General features: G+C 33.3%; 3 protein-coding genes across 4 annotated transcripts in view; 2 read left to right on the top strand and 1 right to left on the bottom strand.

The window, feature by feature from the left end:
- LOC108485122 (tropinone reductase homolog At5g06060-like) overlaps window positions 1-17,981 on the top strand; it is an 88,251-nt gene continuing 70,270 nt past the window's right edge. The window contains exon 1 of one of the 2 annotated variants that reach the window (XM_017788973.2): window positions 1-11. The gene's annotated coding sequence lies outside the window, so the exon portion shown is untranslated. Of the gene's footprint in view, window positions 13-17,981 lie in introns of both variants that reach the window. The other variant, XM_053024477.1, reaches the window with a different exon arrangement.
- On the top strand, window positions 1,023-4,318 carry LOC108486703 (probable serine/threonine-protein kinase PBL10). The gene is made up of 7 exons (XM_017790890.2): window positions 1,023-1,345; window positions 1,606-1,685; window positions 2,282-2,589; window positions 2,718-2,853; window positions 2,936-3,078; window positions 3,167-3,290; window positions 3,601-4,318. Exons 2-7 carry the CDS (start codon window positions 1,634-1,636, stop codon window positions 4,044-4,046), a joined length of 1,209 nt encoding a protein of 402 aa, XP_017646379.1. The 5' UTR covers window positions 1,023-1,345; window positions 1,606-1,633; the 3' UTR covers window positions 4,047-4,318.
- On the bottom strand, window positions 4,903-7,369 carry LOC108484474 (serine/threonine-protein kinase PCRK1-like). The gene is made up of 4 exons (XM_017788272.2): window positions 6,810-7,369; window positions 5,974-6,243; window positions 5,739-5,861; window positions 4,903-5,640 (listed from the first exon to the last, which is right to left on the bottom strand). The coding sequence occupies exons 1-4, from the start codon at window positions 7,230-7,232 to the stop codon at window positions 5,074-5,076; spliced, it is 1,383 nt and encodes a 460-aa protein (XP_017643761.1). The 5' UTR covers window positions 7,233-7,369; the 3' UTR covers window positions 4,903-5,073.

Raw genomic sequence — 17,981 nt, 5'->3', positions numbered from 1 at the left:
AAAAGGGGGGGGGGAAATAAAAGTTAAAAATGATTGCTGGAAAAAGATTCATCGACAAAAATAAAGGCTTCCATGGAATTTCCTCAATTCAATGGGGACCATAATAATGTGTTTTCCCTCTCTATTTCCATAAGAGACAAAAGGGATGAACCATAAAAATTAAAAGAATAATATACCATTTGGTACATGAATTTACTTTCAATGTTTTGTTTGGTATTTATTTAATTTTTTTTCTTCAAATTGATACTTACAATTAGTTCCAATGCTTAATTTGGCATCCAAATAATACATCATTATGCGGTCTAATGAATATCTGATACGCAAATCCAAATACTAAATTAAGCATTAAAGCTAAAATCAAGTGCTTAATTGGAAAACAAAAAACTTAATTATCAAATTGAAAAAAATATATACCAATTTAAATATTGAATCCAATCGTAGGTACCAAATATAGATGAAGGCAAAGGGGTAAACATTGGTCCTTGTCCCTTCAAAAATGGTCCCTTTAATTATTATTTTTAAATTATGTGTACCTTTCCCTCTAATAATTTATAAATCATCATTGACCCCTATAAAATAATTTGTTGGTTTCGTCCGAATACTAAATAGTATATTAATCCGTAAAATTATTTGACACAAACATTATTTTTGCTGCCAAATATAAAAGACTCCCTACAATATAATGTGATTTAATGAATATCTGATACGTGAGTTTTAATTAAAAAAAAAGGTATTCAATAGGAAGAAAAAAATTAAGTACCAAATTAAACATTGAAGCAAAATTTAGAAATTTATTTGAGACAAAAAAATCAAATTGAAAAAAAAGACAAACTTAAAAGCTAAACTTAACTGCTTAATTGAGGGAAAAAGAATTGAAGAAAACTCAAACAAAATGCAAGTATCAGATTGAATATTTGAATCAAAATTAGGTACTAAATAGTATATTAACCCATAAAACCACCACTTGACAGTGACACAGACACTGTTCTTAAACAAGTAGCCAGCTACGGAAACACAGCCAAGAGAAAAAAAAGAAAGAAAGAAAAAAAGCTTATCTTTCTTAAAGAGAAGTATATAAAAAAGCTAAGCTTAAAAATAAAAATGGGACCAGCCCACCATTAATGCAATTCTTCCCACCTTCCTCTAAAAAAAAAAACCCTCTTTTTTTTTTTTTCCTCTTCTAAATTTGCAACTATCATCATTTATTCATATTCACTCACTACTGCTCTCTCAGGAAAAAAAAAATTCAAGCTTTTTTGCTTCAATTTTCTAAAAAAAACCCCAAATTTTCTTAAGGTTTTTTACTTTGATTCAGTGTTGGGTTTGGTTTGCAGCTAGAAAAAAGGTTTGTTTATATGTGTGTGTGTGTATCATTTTTCTCCCTTCGGGGGGGTTTAGCTTATTGGGTATTCAGTAGTTTTTAAACTTTTAAATATGACAATATATGATGCTTTTTTATATAGAAATGGCTGGTTTTTATTTTTTGCTTATTCAAAAACCCAGATCTGCTTCTTTTTCCTTGTTGAATTCTGGGTTTTTTTTTAAATAAATTAAAAGGCTCATATTTGTGCATTTTGTTGTTGTTGTTTTTTATGACCCTTATAGGAAGAGTTGAAGAGATAGTGGGGGTTTGATGGGGATTTGCTTAAGTGCTAGAATCAAAGCTGAGAGCCCAAATAACACAGGTATTTCTGAAATTTCCCGGAAAATCCTTAAACTTTTCCTTTTATGGCATTTTATCTATGTATTTATGTTTAAGTTGCTTTGATCTTTTATTACTTGCTTTTAATTAAGTGTACTTGTTGTTTGTTCCCTTTTTTAGGTTTTTAGCTATGGTGGTAGGTAAATTGTTGTTTGAATTTTCAAGCTTGCAATTTAGGAATTTTTGAGGTCCCTTGACATTTACTTTTTTAACCAACTTTTGTATTAATTTTGCTTGAAAAATCTTATATTCCAAGGTTTAGTTTGTGAGGTTAAAGTTTAATTTTATCTTGTAGTAACTTATGATTTCATCACTTTTGAAAGGACTAAATAGAAACCTTTTTATTCTTTGAGAGGCCAAAGTATGATTTTACCACATAGTAACTTTTAATTCTGTCATTTATTAGGGGACTAAAAGATAAGTTTTCCATTTGAGGGGTAAGGCCCCTGCCTGCCCCCTCTTAATTTGCCCCTAATTATACAGATAAGTGCCCGACACGGTAAGATAATTGCTCGAATATAGTAATGTGAATATTATGTCACTTTAACTAATGTGTTGGACCGGACTCTGTGTTTACAGGGTTGAGTTCGAACTATGTTAGTGGTGATACGAGCAGCAAGGTCTCGTCGGTTTCGGTGCCATTGACGCCTCGGAGCGAGGGTGAGATCTTACAGTGCACCAATTTGAAAAGCTTCAGTTTTGCTAATCTCAAAACGGCCACCAGGAATTTCCGGCCCGACAGTGTGCTCGGGGAAGGTGGTTTTGGGTCCGTGTTTAAGGGGTGGATCGATGAAAATTCGTTTAATGCTTCGAAACCTGGAACCGGCATTGTTATTGCTGTGAAAAGGCTTAACCAGGAAGGGTTCCAAGGTCACAAGGAGTGGTTGGTGAGTCCATTTTCACACGATCAGTTTCATATTTGTTCATTGACTGCTGATTGTATTATTTCGGGATCTAATTAACTTGCTTGCCTAAGATGATGAGATTAACCTGTGATCTATCTTTTATCTTGTAGGCTGAAGTGAATTATCTCGGACAGCTTTATCATCCAAATCTTGTGAAATTGATCGGATATTGCTCGGAAGATGAACATCGTATGTTGGTGTACGAGTTCATGCCTCGTGGCAGCTTGGAGAATCATTTGTTCCGGAGTAAGTTTCTTTCTTTCTTTGCCGCCCTCTCGGTTTTATCAAACAAAATTTGGCTTAACCGGGATTTCGTTGTCTGTACCAGGAGGCTCTTATTTCCAGCCACTTTCTTGGGATCTTCGGATGAAGGTCGCTCTCGGTGCTGCTAAAGGACTTGCTTTTCTCCATAGTGCTGAAATAAAAGTTATATATCGAGACTTCAAGACTTCTAATGTCTTGCTTGATTCGGTACCTGAGTCTCCATTCTTTTACACTTCCCCTTATATGGTTTCATTCGATAATTTCCCATAAAGTTCACCTTTTATCGACATTGCAGAATTACAATGCAAAGCTTTCAGATTTTGGATTGGCCAAAGACGGACCAACAGGTGACAAGAGCCATGTTTCGACCAGGGTAATGGGGACTTACGGATATGCTGCTCCCGAGTATTTAGCCACAGGTACTTTACTAACATATTCTCGAAGTGCTTGATTTAGTGTGGCTCAATCTTCTTTTCTCTGCTTCGATAAACCTTCGGAGCAGGGACGAAGACAAAGGGGTCAGGCAGTGGCCTTCCCCCCCACTCCACCCCCCAAAATGGTATATTTGCCATATAGTCCTTTAAATTTTTATTAAATTACATGTTAGTATAATGGTAAAATTGCACATGGCCCCCCAATAATTTATGATTCATCTCTGGCCCCCTAAAGCAATTTTTTTGGCTTCGTCCTTGTTATATTTCTTTTATTTACTTATTTCTCGAACTGTAGGTCATTTGACTGCCAAGAGTGATGTTTATAGTTTCGGAGTTGTGTTACTAGAGATGTTATCCGGTCGCCGAGCAGTTGATAAAAATCGACCTTCTGGAGAGCATAGTCTAGTGGATTGGGCCAAACCTTACCTAGCCAACAAAAGAAAAATGTTCCGTGTGTTAGATTCCCGTCTCGAAGGCCAGTACTCGATGGAAGGAGCCTTCAAGGTTGCTACCCTTGCTTTACGATGCATTTCTATTGAACCCAAATTCCGACCGAGAATGAACGAAGTCGTAATAGTATTGGAACAACTCCAAAATTCCAATGAATCTGGAAGTAGTCTGAGCAACAACACTAGCAGTACACCCCGGATACGTAGGCGAAGTTCAGACTATCCTAGTGGTGGAAGGAGTACCACTACTACGGCGTACCCTCGGCCATCGGCTTCGCCTCTTTATGACTGAAAATGAAAACTGAAGTTCATCTCTGGCGGTTCCGGAATGATCTCTGCAACCCGAGGCATTCGCCATTTTATAACCTGTTAGTGTACAGTTTTGTTTAAAAATGGATGTAAAAAAAAAAAAAATCTCTACAATTGCAAGTGCAAACCCTAGAAACATGGGTGTGTGTGTGCAATTTTGTATTTATTTTTGAAAAGGTCTTGCTTTTTTTTCTAGCCATGCTTGGGACTCCATTTTATAATCAAATATTATTTTATTTTATTATTATGGGTAAACTACATTCAAGGTTATTAAACTATTAGTATGTTTACATTTTAATTTTAAAAAATTAAAATAACTATTATATGATATTTTTTTTCGTATTATCTACATTTATCGAAAGTTCTTTTTTTTCTTTGTAATATAAGGGTGCCGTTAGATCTATTTAGAGCCATTCTCGAAGGGTTTTATAATGATAGATCATTGTGATTGTTAAACTCGAGATGAGGAGAAAGACTATTTGAAACTTAATCTTTTGTACATCACTAATGTGGTGGGTTTTAAGTTTTTTTGTTAGTAATTTTTGGTTGATCAGCGTTCATTTTGATGATAGTAAGGACATGATTTAGTTTTCAACTATTTAATTAAGTTGGTGCATCTCTGGATTGTTTTTGAATTATTCTAGTATAACAATTATTTTCTGTTTATCTTTCTCTTTTCTTTTAAATTACTTTTCAGACATGATATTTATGCATTAATTTGTAATGATCTATTTATCGCTTGTACTATATACCATGACTTTGTAATTTTTGTTAGCCATGATTCCTATTAATAATAATATTTTGAAGGATAATACCATACGAGTTCGAGTTTTGGACCATTTGAAGAAATAAATGTAGCTTTTCTTTGAAAATAAACGATCTTTACAACAAAGTTTCAACAAAAGAAGAGTAGGAAGACACATAAGTTATCCTCCGAACGTTCGAAGAACTACTCGTTCGAAGTACATGTATCTTTTGCGGCTGGGGAGTTGGACACGGAAAGGTCATCGTTACCAAGTTCTCACTAGCCCCGGCGTCCAATTTCTCCAATCTAACTTCCCGACCGATCGGTTTCTTAAACTAATTATTTCTTTGATTTCGAAAACCTTCTTCAAGTAATTGTGTCCTTGCTTTGTGGACTCGACCTCGGTCTGCACTTCGCTTTCTTCCTTTTCATCTTCGTTCTCGCCGATTGGTTGAGAGATCAATTCGTATTGAGATGAAGTCTCACTAATGATGTTGCCTAGCATCTCAACCACTTCACTCATTTTGGGACGGGATTTAGAGTTTTTCATTAGACATTTGTTTGCTAGGGATGCTAGTTTCCGAGCCGATTTCAGGCAATACTGTCCTTCGAGGCGAGGGTCTACAATAAGGTGAAATTTCTTCGAATCTGATATGTAAGGTCTCACCCATTCTAGGAGCTTTTGTTCGCTTCGAGGTAGGTTTCTTTCTAAAACTCGCCTTCCGGTGATGAGCTCGTATAGAACAACCCCGAAGCTCCAAACATCGCTTTTGGCAGTTAGCCTGCCGGTTTGCATGTACTCAGGGGCAGTGTAACCCACTGTGCCGACAACCTTAACAAACATTTTCCGAAACATCGTAAGACAAATGCAAGAACTAAGTTTCTTAAGACACAAGGCATCAAAATCTAAAACTTTCTAGATTAACTTACTGCTGTCGAAACATGCCCAAATCCTTCGGGGGGTCCTTGCCGAGCCAGTCCGAAATCTGAAAGCTTCGCATTGAAGTCGTCGTCTAGTAGAATATTCGATGTTTTGAAGTCTCTAAATATTAGCTGCAACCGTAAAACACGATAAACTCACAAAGACAGGAACAAGATTCGCGTACGAATCGGAACAATCCCAAGATTTCGAGTTAAAAATGGGCATTATCGAGACGGTATATACCTGGAAATCCATTTCTTCATGCAGGTAAGCCAAACCCCGGGCAGCGTCTTGTGCGATACTCAACCTTGTCACCCAAGGCAATGGCGGCAACGGCAATGGAGTCCGAGCCAAAAGTCGATCCTCTAAGCTTTTGTTACGCATAAGCTCGTAGACCAGAAGTCTCTGAATCCCTCGCTCATCATCCTCGGCACAGTAGCCGATTAATCGTACAAGATTCGGGTGGTTAACTACGCCTAAAAAGTTCACTTCATTTATCCATTCCTTATGCCCCTGCATACTAGGAAATAAAAAACATGCCAAATCCCTCAAGATGTTAATAACAAACACAATAATGCTTAATACATTCAATATTTAAAAATGTCAAAATTTACCATTAATCCCTATACTTGAATAAGTTTACAATTTAATCCTTACTTTTCAATTTAAAAATTGTAATCTAGGTCAAAATTAACTTCATAAACAAATAATTATAAACTTAATAAGCATACTTGATAGAAAACAACTTTTTACTTGAATTAAAAAATTAAATTGAAAAGTATGAAATTTAATTTTTTTTTCAAATTTTTGGAAGTATCTCGAAAGAAATTTATGTGATTGATGTAGATAGATTTATGATTTAATAAAAGAACAAACATTTTCTAACATTATTACAAATTTTAATAGTTTTGACATTTCCTTAACTTGTAATAAATTACGAAGTTCGAAAAGCAAGATTCAGGTACAAATAATTATAACTGCGATTAAATTAAAGACATAAAGAAAGTGGAATCTTTTAAAACAGATAGGAAAAAAAGAACGTAAAATGGAAAACAATGAGGGGCAAAAAGGGAATATGCCTGGAAACCGTGACGATTAAGCTGTTTAATGGCGACGTCCAACTTTGAATAACGACCGCCGTTAACTTCATCGGAAACGTCAACGGTGCCTCTATAAACGCAGCCGAAGCCTCCTTCGCCTATCAAAAGGGCTCTGCTGAACCCGCGAGTAGCTGATTTCAGCTCCGCGAATGTAAAGACACGTAGATCGTTAGCTCGGCGCTGAGTCAGGAACTCACAGAAACTCGCCGCCGAGGCGAAGTCCCGAGTCGACTCGGAGTCGAACTCGGAACGGCGCGTGTCGGCGCTGCTTGACGCCACGCTTAAAGACCTAGTCCACGTCACCTTCGACGACATCCTCGAAACAACGCCTCCGCCGCCGCTGACATCTTCTCCTTCGTCACGACCCTCGCCGTTAGTGAAATGAAAACACTTCATAACCATACGAAATGCAGAGAGCTTCAAAACGGAGAAAACAAAAGGAGGATGGAAACTCTTTTTTGAGGTCAAATGGGAGATGGCGAAGAGATCAACGAACTAAGATTGGTTAATAATAAAATACAAAACATAATATAATTTGTTTTGTGGTTTTACTATATTTTTTCTAGGTTAAATATTTATAATTTAATGCTTTTTTTCGTTTTAATGATTCGAATATATTTACTAATACAATATCGGTAAAACTATTATTGGAATTAAATTTATTTGTCGGATTAATTGGATCGAAAATTAAATTGTACATCACTTTAAATAAAAAATTAAACTAGTTTTTAAGTAAATCATTCAGAATATGGCTAAAAATTAATTGAATTGATTATTGAATCGATTTTTTCTTCTTTTTTGGGTAAAATAAAACAGTATTAAGCGAAACTAATGAATCGATTTTTTCTATTTATCAATATATTTGTTTTATTTTTATTTTTATGAATTATTAATAATTGGTTTAATTAAAATTAGATAAATCAGTTGATCAGGTTGAATTGAGACAATTTAATCAATTCAATCTATTATCCAATTTTAAAAAGTTTATCCAAAACCCTTAAATTGAGGATAAAAAACTCTTAATGACGTTTGAATTTACATTCTCTTAGTTGTTGCAACAATAATAACTAGCAACAAATCTTAGGACTAAGTTATTTTTTTAGGGAGTTTAGTGATATTTCTTTAAAAAAAATTGGGGTCTAATTAAAATTTTTAAATTTTTTGTGAGATTAATAAGAATTTTTAAAATTTTAAGGGATAATTTCTCATAGATCTTTTAAATGGTCTGCTTCTGATAATAATAACATGTCAGCTAAATCAAGATTTAATTTACAATAAATATCAAACTTAATATCCCTCTAATTTTATAATTTTTTGTATGAAAGAGAAAAACATAAAGGAATGAGTGAGTGGAGGTCCCATTGATCATTTCACTTCCATTTTTAGATAAGTTTGTTGAATGGCTTTGGTGGGGTTGGAATTTGATGTGGGTGTTGTTTGGAATTTAGGATTTGGAATTTGTGGGGACCTTTTTGCTTTGTTATGTAAAAATTATTTATATTTTGGTAGGTAGTTTGGATTTGGATTAAATTGAATTTTATAGTTTCAAATTATTTTGAGTTTGACTGCATTTAAATTGTTTTAAATTTTGATCATTTAAAATTATCAGTTAGATTTTCAAAACGAATCGTTTTAAGTGTTTTATTTGAACATAATATTCGAGTTAAGGGCATTTTATAGTAGTACTATTAGTAGTAATTGTTCTTGTTTCAATTGTTTGTAGAAGTGTTCACGGATTAAGTTGGTTAAGTAAAAAAGTTTAAACTCAGTTCGACCTGCTAAATAATCTGTTTCATTATTAAAAGAGAAGAAAAAAATAATGTTTTTATTTAAATTCCAATATAAAATATATTAATACTAATATATATTTTTATTTTGAACAATAAAAGCGCGATAGGCCAACCACATCGGACCTTAAACACTACTGTTAAAATCATATTATTGACTCAAGGTAATCTTTTTCGTCCAACGAAATTGATTTCAACATGTAATTTAATTTTAAATCCCATAAACCAACTATTTTCCATTATTATTTCCCATAATGAATCATAATTTTTTTATGAATTTATACTTGATGCATTATTAAAATATTAAAATAAATAAGTAAACATATTTATATGTAACCTAAAAAAAAGAAAATAAGAGGTCAATTCCGGCAACATCGGTGAACCAAAAGCATGTGTAAAAATAAACATATATTGGCAAATTGCTTGAAAAGGACAATTTTTTGGCTGCCCAAATTTGATAATTTCGATTTCTGTTTTAAACATTGTGGATTTTTGGTCCCCACTTTGCTACTTTAATATAAATTAAAGTTTGTACTAATATATATATATAAAATTAAAGAGTTGATTGCATAAAACATTTCTAAATTATGACTCTTATTTTAAATTGGTCCCTAAGCTTAAAATCATTTTAATGATATCCTAAATTATTGTATATATCAATTAAGTCCCTTTGTTACTAAATATGTTGATTTTAATGATTTAAAATGAAAATTGCAAAATTGAATGTTTTAAAAATATTAATTTTGAAGTTTTAAAACTTTAATGGAAGCTTTACCGTTCACTCTTTATTTTTAATTTTTATTTTTAAAAGTTACGTGACAACGTTTTATTTTTCTTTGAAATTTTATTTTAAATTTAGTTACATAAAGTTTGATGTGGCTTTTATTGATTAATTTAATAGATTTAACAATGAAAGACGCGATTTATATAATTTTGATAGTTTTGATATATAATTAGAATATTTTGAAGTTTGATGACCAGTTTAGAACAAGGGTCGTAATTTGAAGATGTCTAGTGCAATTAATTCTAAATTAAATCATGATACACTCGTCGAGTGAAAAATTTAGATAACAAATATATTTATAAAAATAATTAATATAATAAATATATGATGTTTTAGTTGAAATAATAAAACTAAGATATTAAAACCTATGATGTTTCAACTTCAAATTCCATCACGTGTATTTCTTTGCATTTTGCATAGTATCCATAATGACAAAATGCCCTTATAGTAATGTTTCTTATTTTATAAAACAAATAAGTTTTTTTAATAATTTATTAATTGAATTGAAACCCAATAGATGAGTCGATTTGATAAAATTATTATATTAAAAAATGTAAAAATTAAATTTCTTTCATTCCTTAAAAGAATATATATTTTTGAAAACTAAATTTTACTTCAACAACTTTTGTATAATAATGTAATTTTCTTTTATTTTTAAATTTAGTGGTCTTTATTACGAGGCTTAATATAATATTTGATTCCTGAACTTGACACTTTTTTTAAATTTGGTACTTAAACTTTTTTTTGGCTCAATTTGGTATCTGAACTTGACACTTCTTTCTAACTTGATACCTAAACTTTTTTGGGCCCAATTTGGTATTCCTAATTTGGTACCGAAGTTCTTTCTTAGGTTCAAATTAGTACCTAAATTTATTAAATGTTATACAAATTACACAAAACACTATCTGTGTTTTTTTTTGTTATGCTACAAAAATATTGTTTGTATTAGAAGAAATTCATGTTAAAAAATAGGTATTGAACTACACTTAACTAATTAATATTTAAAACCCAAATTAAAAGAATTTCATTATTTTAATTAATAAAACAATTATTTAAACAAATAAAGCTAAAAGTAATTTAACATATTAAATACAAAAAATTCATATTATTTATCACATATCGGTCATATATTGATTATTTTTGTTACCTCATAAAAATAATATTATTAGTATATTAGAGTAATTTGTAAAAGTTTGACAAGTTCAAGTACCAAATCAAACAAAAAGGATTTGGTACCAAATTAGGAAAAAAATTAAGTTTAGGTACTAAATTGGACCCCAAAAAGATTAAGTACCAACTTAAGAAAAAGTGTCAAGTTTAGGTACTAAATTAAGAAAAGTGTTAAATTCAAGTACCAAATATTATATTAAACCTTTTGACATTCAACATATTATATTAATTGCAATAATTGAAAGTGTTTTTTTTTTTTGAAATTTGAAATTCTAATTTAAATGGGTTTAGTTGTTTTAGATTTTATTATGGTTTATGTCATTGGATTCTGTCTAAACTTACTATAATTTATATTTTGATTTTAATTATTTTGTGTATTATAATTTCTAACATGTAACGTCCCCCCTACCCGAGACCGTTGCCGGAGTCAAGCAGGAGACATTACAAAACTTATCTTAGCACTTAAACAGTTTTCGTAGTAAACTATCCATCTGCGTCACAGTCGCTAAAAAAATCATATCTCGAGTTACGAAACTCGAAATCCAATTTCGTAAATTTTCCTGAAACTAGACTCATATATCTACTTACTAATTTTTTCTAGAATTTTGGTCAGGCCAATTAGTACAGTTTATTATAAAAGTCTCCCTGTTTCAGGGTTCAGCTACTCTGACCCTTGTGCACTTCGAATCAAATTTCTTCCTGTACAGAAATCCAATGACTATGTCATTTGTTTCAATTAAAAATAGACTCAATAATGAATCCATACACATAAAGTTTGAGTCCTAATTCTTAATACACAATTTATGGTGAATTTCTAAAGTCAGAACAGGGAATCCAGAAATTGTTCTAACCCTGTTTCACCAAAACGTAAATATCTCATAAAATACAACTCTTTTACCAATTTTGTTTCTTCCATATAAAAATAGATTCATTAAGCTTCAATTACATATTTTATTCATCATCTAATTCACTTTATACTATTTTTGGTATATTTTCAAAGTTGGACTATTGTTACTGTCCAAATCTGTTTTAGTATAAAATGTTGATAACTAAGTTTATAACATCTTCATTTCTTCTTTCTACAACATTTACCAACAATTCCTCTTATTACTCTTCACTAACATATCAAAACATACCATTCTTAAGGTTTTGGTAACATTTACAAAACATACCAAAATATCATTTAACAACTTAGATACTTTCAATATAACCAAAAGACATCCTAGGTACAATGCCATTTTCCAAAAGATAGAAACTTCACCAATTTGAGTTTGGGGATCGGCTTGTATCTTTGAGTCCTTATACTTTCGTACCTAGCTGCATGCGACGAAACAAACCGTGCGCTGAGAATACTCTCAGTGGTATTTCCATAAACAATAGCTTAATCAACTTTAAAACATGGTAATTCAAACACATTATTGCTATTATTCAATATCAATCAATACTTTAATAACCTTTACTTTATTTACCCTTATTAACATAACTCGGACACTAACGGATACACGGATCCAACCCACACTCCGGGATAAGCACATAGTGCTTCATCGAACAAATCCGAACTTTAACATTATAGTACACAAAGTACTTCATCGGAACAAATCCGAACTTTAACAGTAGTCGACACATAGTGTCTCATCGACTCAATGTCGGAATATCCCAATACTTCCAATTCCTATGACATGTCAACTATATCCGACTAGCCCGACACTGTTAATAGGGTATTCAAAATCACATTCATTTCAATATGGTAAAAATACTTACCTCATTCACATTTTCATACAATATAAATATCAAATATAGCAATAACGATTAAGCTCGGTTTATAGGAATACAAACCACTATTTATCGAATTTAATCGATATCTTCGTTCACTTTCTCTTTTCCCTTCTTTGATGACGTATCCGGTGCTACGTTTGCTACTAACAATCATACAATTAAAATTCATCAATATACTAATTCATAAAACACATTTTCACTTTCTATCAAACTTTTACAAAAATTCCAATTTCGTCATTTTTCCATTACTAATCTTTTTTCTTTAACTTAAGCTTCATATTCTCTTTTAATCAACTCATTAACAATTTTTAACTCATAAAATTCATTATAAAACATAAATTTTGAGCTCTATTCAACTTAATCCCTATTTAAACCTAACTTAGAATTCTTTTAATAAATCACTCAATTTTCACTTCTAACTTCAATTCCTATCAATTTAACCCATAAAACCTCAATTTACTCAACTAAATCAATATCTAAAATTTTCTATTTTCTTCATTTTAACCTCATACATGTAGAACTTTGAATTAGGCATCCATAAACATAAAAATCATAAGAAAATGAGCTAAAACAACTTACCAATTAAACTTTAGGGCCTTAATCCTCAAATTTCCCTTTTCTTTTCTTTCTTTCTTTCCTTCTTTCTTTCTCACGTTTGCTCTCTGTAACTCTTTCTATGTTTCTTTACTCATTATTATTTATTCATTATACTATATTATATTATTATTAACCTATAAAAATATAAATTAACATGTGTAATAGCTATAACATAAAATATCTTATAGCTATTACACATATATACCAACTATTACACATGTTATATCATACATTCACACACATGGCACTTAGGGTCTAATTGCTAGATTAGTCCCTTTTACTTCTTTAATCTATAATTAAACTTTTATTCCTTATGCAATTTAATCCTTTAAACTAAATTCAAGCTACTTCACTTAATTAAACACTAAATAACCATTCAACTATAATTCATAAATATTTCTAATAAATATTCATGAATAAATTTCACTGAAATTGAGACTCAAGACTCAATTTCCGATACCGTAACTTTCGGTTCATTACAATTCTCTCCCCCTTAATAAATTTCGTCCTCGAAATTTACCTGAAAAGAGATGGGGGTATTGAGATCTCATCGTTTCTTCTGGTTCCCATGTAGCTTCTTCAACACTGTGACTTCGCCATAGCACTTTTACTAAAGGAATACGTTTATTACGTAATTCTTTTACCTCTCGTGCTAGAATCTCAACTGGTTCTTCTTCATACGATAAGTCAGGTCGAATCTCTACATTCTCGATCGTAATAACATGTGAAGGATCCGATCGATATCTTCTTAGCATAGAAACATGGAAGACATCGTGCATTTTCTGTAGTTCAGGAGGTAAGGCCAATCGATACGCTACTGGTCCAATTCTCTCAATAACTTCGTAAGGCCCAATAAAACGAGGACTTAATTTTCCTTTTTGACCAAATCTTAGAATTTTCTTCCAAGGTGAAACCTTTAAAAATACTTTATCCCCGACTGAGTATTCAATATCCCGTCGTTTCAAATCTGCATACGATTTCTGTCTATCAAAAGCAGTTTTCAATCTTTCCCGAATTTTCTTAACTGTACTTTCCGTTTCTTGAACCAATTTAGGTCCAATCATCTTCTTCTCATTCAGTTCTGTCCAACATACGGGTGATCGGCATCTTCGTCCATACAAAGCCTCATACGGTGCCATCTGTATACTTGACTGGAAATTATTATTATACACAAATTCGGCTAATGACAAATAATATTCCCAGTTAGACTCAAAATCAATCATACAGGCTCGAAGCATATCTTCTAAAATTTGTATTACCTGTTCAGATTGACCATCAGTCTGTGGATGAAAAGCTGTACTAAAATGAAGTCGAGTACCGAAAGATTCATGTAATTGCTTCCAAAACCTTGACGTAAACCTTGGATCTCTGCGAAATTATTGATTTTTGAATACCATGTAATCTAATGATTTCCGAACATAAACCTCAAGAAGTTTCTTTAACGACCAATCGGTTCTCACAGCTAAGAAATGAGCTGACTTCGTAAGTCGATCAACTATTACCCAAATAGCATTCTTTTTACTTGTAGACATCGGTAATCCCGTCACAAAGTCCATCGTTATTCGGTCCCATTTCCATTCAGGAATATTGATGGGTTGAAGTAATCCCGATGGAACTTGATGTTCTGCCTTCACTCGTTGACAAGTCAAACACTTTGCCACATATTCAGTTATATCCTTTTTCATTCCCGACCACCAATACAATTCACGCAAATCACGATACATTTTCATACCTTCAGGATGAAATGCAAATGGGCTATTATGAGCTTCTCGAAGAATTAACTCTTTAAACTCAGAATTATTCGGAATGCAAAGTCGATTCTGAAATCTTAAGCAGCCATTTCCATCAATGCTAAAATTTTCTGTTGTACCATTCCGAATCATCTCTCTTTTCTTTAACAACTTATCATCTTCTAACTGTGCTGATCTGATTCGATCAAACATTACTGGCTTTATTCTTAATTCAGTCAAAAGGCTTCCATCTTCAGTGATACTAAGTTGTGCAAACATTGCTCGTAATTCAATCGCAGCTTTTCTACTCAGTGCGTCGGCTACTACATTAGCCTTCCCTGGATGATAGTCTATGACACAATCATAGTCTTTTAGAAGCTCTATCCAACGTCTTTGTCTCAGATTCAAATCTTTTTGTGAAAGTAGATACTTCAAACTTTTATGATCCGTATAAACATAGCACTTTTCACCATAAAGATAGTGCCTCCAAATTTTCAAGGCAAAATTACAATTGCTAATTCTAAATCATGAGTTGGATAGTTGCGTTCATGCGGTTTCAGTTGCCGTGAAGCATAAGCAATGACTTTCCCGTTCTGCATCAGTACACATCCCAGTCCACTCAATGAAGCATCACTGTACACTACAAAATCTCTTTCTGATTCTGGTAAAGTCAACACCGGTGCCTCTGTTAACATTCGTTTTAATGCTTCAAAACTTTTCTGACATTGCTCATTCCAAACAAATGGAATATTTTTCTGTAGTAGCTTGGTCATCGGTAAGGCTATCTTTGAAAATCCGTTGACGAATCTTCGATAGTAACCAGCCAATCCGAGAAAACTTCGTACCTCTGATACATTCTTAGGAACTTTCCACTGAATAACTGCTTCAATCTTCTTTGGATCCACTCTAATTCCATCCGCTGATACGACATGACCAAGAAACACAACTTCTGATAACTAGAATTCACACTTGCTCAATTTTCCGTACAATTGCTTTTCTCGTAGTATTTACAAAACAATCTGGAGATGTTGCTCATGATCTTTTTCTGACTTGGAATACACCAAAATATCGTCGATAAAAACTACTACGAACTGATCCAAGATGGTTGAAAAATCCGATTCATAAGATCCATAAAAGCAGCAGGGGCATTTGTCAGTCCAAATGGCATCACTAAAAATTCATAATGCCCATACCTCGTACGGAATGCCGTCTTCAATATGTCGCACTCTTTTACTTTCAACTGATAGTATCCCGACCTTAGATCAATCTTTGAAAATACGGAAGCTCCTTTCAGTTGATCAAACAAATCATCTATTCGGGGAAGTGGATACTTGTTCTTGACAGTCAATTTGTTGAGTTGTCGATAATCAATGCACAACCGCATCGACCCATCTTTCTTCTTAACAAATAACATTGGAGCTCCCCATGGTGATGTACTAGGTCGTATAAAACTTCTGTCCAATAAGTCTTGCAACTGTACTTTTAATTCCTTTAGCTCAAGGGTGCCATACTGAGTGCGGAGGTATCGATACCGGATCTGTACCTGGGTAGACTTCAATCACAAATTCTACCTCTCGATCAGGGGGTAATCCAGGTAATTCCTCAGGGAATACATCAGAAAATTCACATACAGTCCGAATTTTACTACACTGACTTTCAACTGAATCCGAATTAATCACATATGCTAAGAAAGCATTACAACCTCGATGAAGAAGCTTGCTAGCTTTAATGGCCGAAACAATACGAATTGATCCACTAGTCCGAATACCATTTACTTCAATTCTATCTTCACTTTCATTCTGAACAATAAACTTCTTCTTATAACAGTCTAAAATCACTCCATGTTCTGATAACCAGTCCATTCCCAAAATAACATCAAAGTCGCCAAATGGCATAATCAACAGATCAACAGGGAATATTCTATCTTGAATCATTAACGAACATCTTCGACATATATGGTTCACTAAAGTAGTTTGTCCCAGTGGACTAGACACTTCTATTATAACTTTAGACAATTCAAACTCTAATTTTTTTGTCTCAACTACTTTCGTATTAACATATGAATGTGATGACCGTGGTCTATTAAAGCATAAACGGTCTGAATTCAATAAGAATATACTGTCACCACATCGTGAGCATCTTTCTCTTCTCGAGTCCTCACAACATACGCCGAGCTGGAGCTCTAGCTTCAGATTGTTGTGTAGCACTCTCACTAGTTCTTCTAGTACCACCTCTAGCAAACGAACTACTTGGCTGATCCCGACCTCTGGAAGCAAATTCAGATCTTTGCACTCATCGCGGTGTTGTTCCGATATCTTTGGGCAATCTTTAATAAAGTGATCGGTAGCTCCACAACGGAAACAACCTCCAGTCAATTTTCTACACTCCTCTTTGTGTCGGTTTCCACAATGCTCACATATTGGAATTTCAGATTCGAATCGGACTTGGATCGCCAGTGAACACGAGAGTCTGTCTTTTCCGACCTCGATCACTCCTTTCTGATCGAGAACTAAATCTCCAGTTACCTCGTGATTCCTTTGACCGCTTAGGCTGCGAACTTGAACTAACCATTCCGGGACTTTTTTCAGTCGAATGAGCAACTTCAGACTTTTTATCCCTTCCAAGAATTTGTTCAATCATCTTAGCTCTTTCCATTAAATCCACAAACTCAGTGATTCTAAGAGGCATCAACTGTAGTCTAAATTCATCACGTAATCCTCTTAAAAATCTTTTACATCGGTCGGCTTCAGTCGGTACAAACTCAGTGGCATATCTGCTCAATCTCAGAAATTCTCGTTCATAATCCACTATAAGCATCTCACCTTGTTTCAGTGTTAAGAACTCTTGTCTTTTGTCTTCTATGTACATTTCTCCCAAATACTTATTTTGAAACTCTTTTGAAAGAAGTCCCAACTTATCTGTTCCTCAAGTACATTCGAATCACCGATTCCCACCATACTAAAGCTTCCTCTTGCAGTAATGAGACAACACACACTAAGCTTTCTTGTGGTGTACATTCAAGTTGCTTCGAACTCTCTTTGTAGTCTTTAACCAATTTTCAGCGAGAGTCGAATCAATTCCTTGGCACCCAAAAATTCTGTAGCTCCATATTTTCTCAATTCTTTAATTGGAGCTCTTCGGGTAGTAGGGATAGAGGACGTAGCAAGCATAGTTCCTACCGCTTTTTGAAGGGCATCGGCGATTATTCTAAAGACTTCAGTATTGTCACTTCCAACATTCGGTTGATTTCCTCTGGATTCACACTTGGAGTTGCAGACTCGATTCATTCACATTATACGGTTCATCA

This window comes from Gossypium arboreum, chromosome 13 (genome assembly GCF_025698485.1).
Source record: "Gossypium arboreum isolate Shixiya-1 chromosome 13, ASM2569848v2, whole genome shotgun sequence".
In the NCBI taxonomy this organism is placed as follows: Eukaryota; Viridiplantae; Streptophyta; class Magnoliopsida; order Malvales; family Malvaceae; genus Gossypium; species Gossypium arboreum.
The sequence above is the reverse complement of the archived record's forward strand: the minus strand, read 5'-3'. Positions and strand labels throughout refer to the sequence as shown.

What these genes read in the sequence shown, in the direction of transcription:
- LOC108486703 (XM_017790890.2), top strand. Translation starts at nt 1,634, where the DNA reads ATGGGGATTTGCTTAAGTGCTAGAATCAAAGCTGAGAGCCCAAATAAC. An exon ending in TGAGAGCCCAAATAACACAG is followed by an intron (nt 1,686 to 2,281) that starts GTATTTCTGAAA and finishes CTGTGTTTACAG; the next exon opens with GGTTGAGTTCGAACTATGTT. An exon ending in AAGGTCACAAGGAGTGGTTG is followed by an intron (nt 2,590 to 2,717) that starts GTGAGTCCATTT and finishes TTTATCTTGTAG; the next exon opens with GCTGAAGTGAATTATCTCGG.
- LOC108484474 (XM_017788272.2), bottom strand. Translation starts at nt 7,232, where the DNA reads ATGGTTATGAAGTGTTTTCATTTCACTAACGGCGAGGGTCGTGACGAA. An exon ending in TTAATCGTCACGGTTTCCAG is followed by an intron (nt 6,244 to 6,809) that starts GCATATTCCCTT and finishes CCTAGTATGCAG; the next exon opens with GGGCATAAGGAATGGATAAA. An exon ending in ATGAAGAAATGGATTTCCAG is followed by an intron (nt 5,862 to 5,973) that starts GTATATACCGTC and finishes TTACGGTTGCAG; the next exon opens with CTAATATTTAGAGACTTCAA.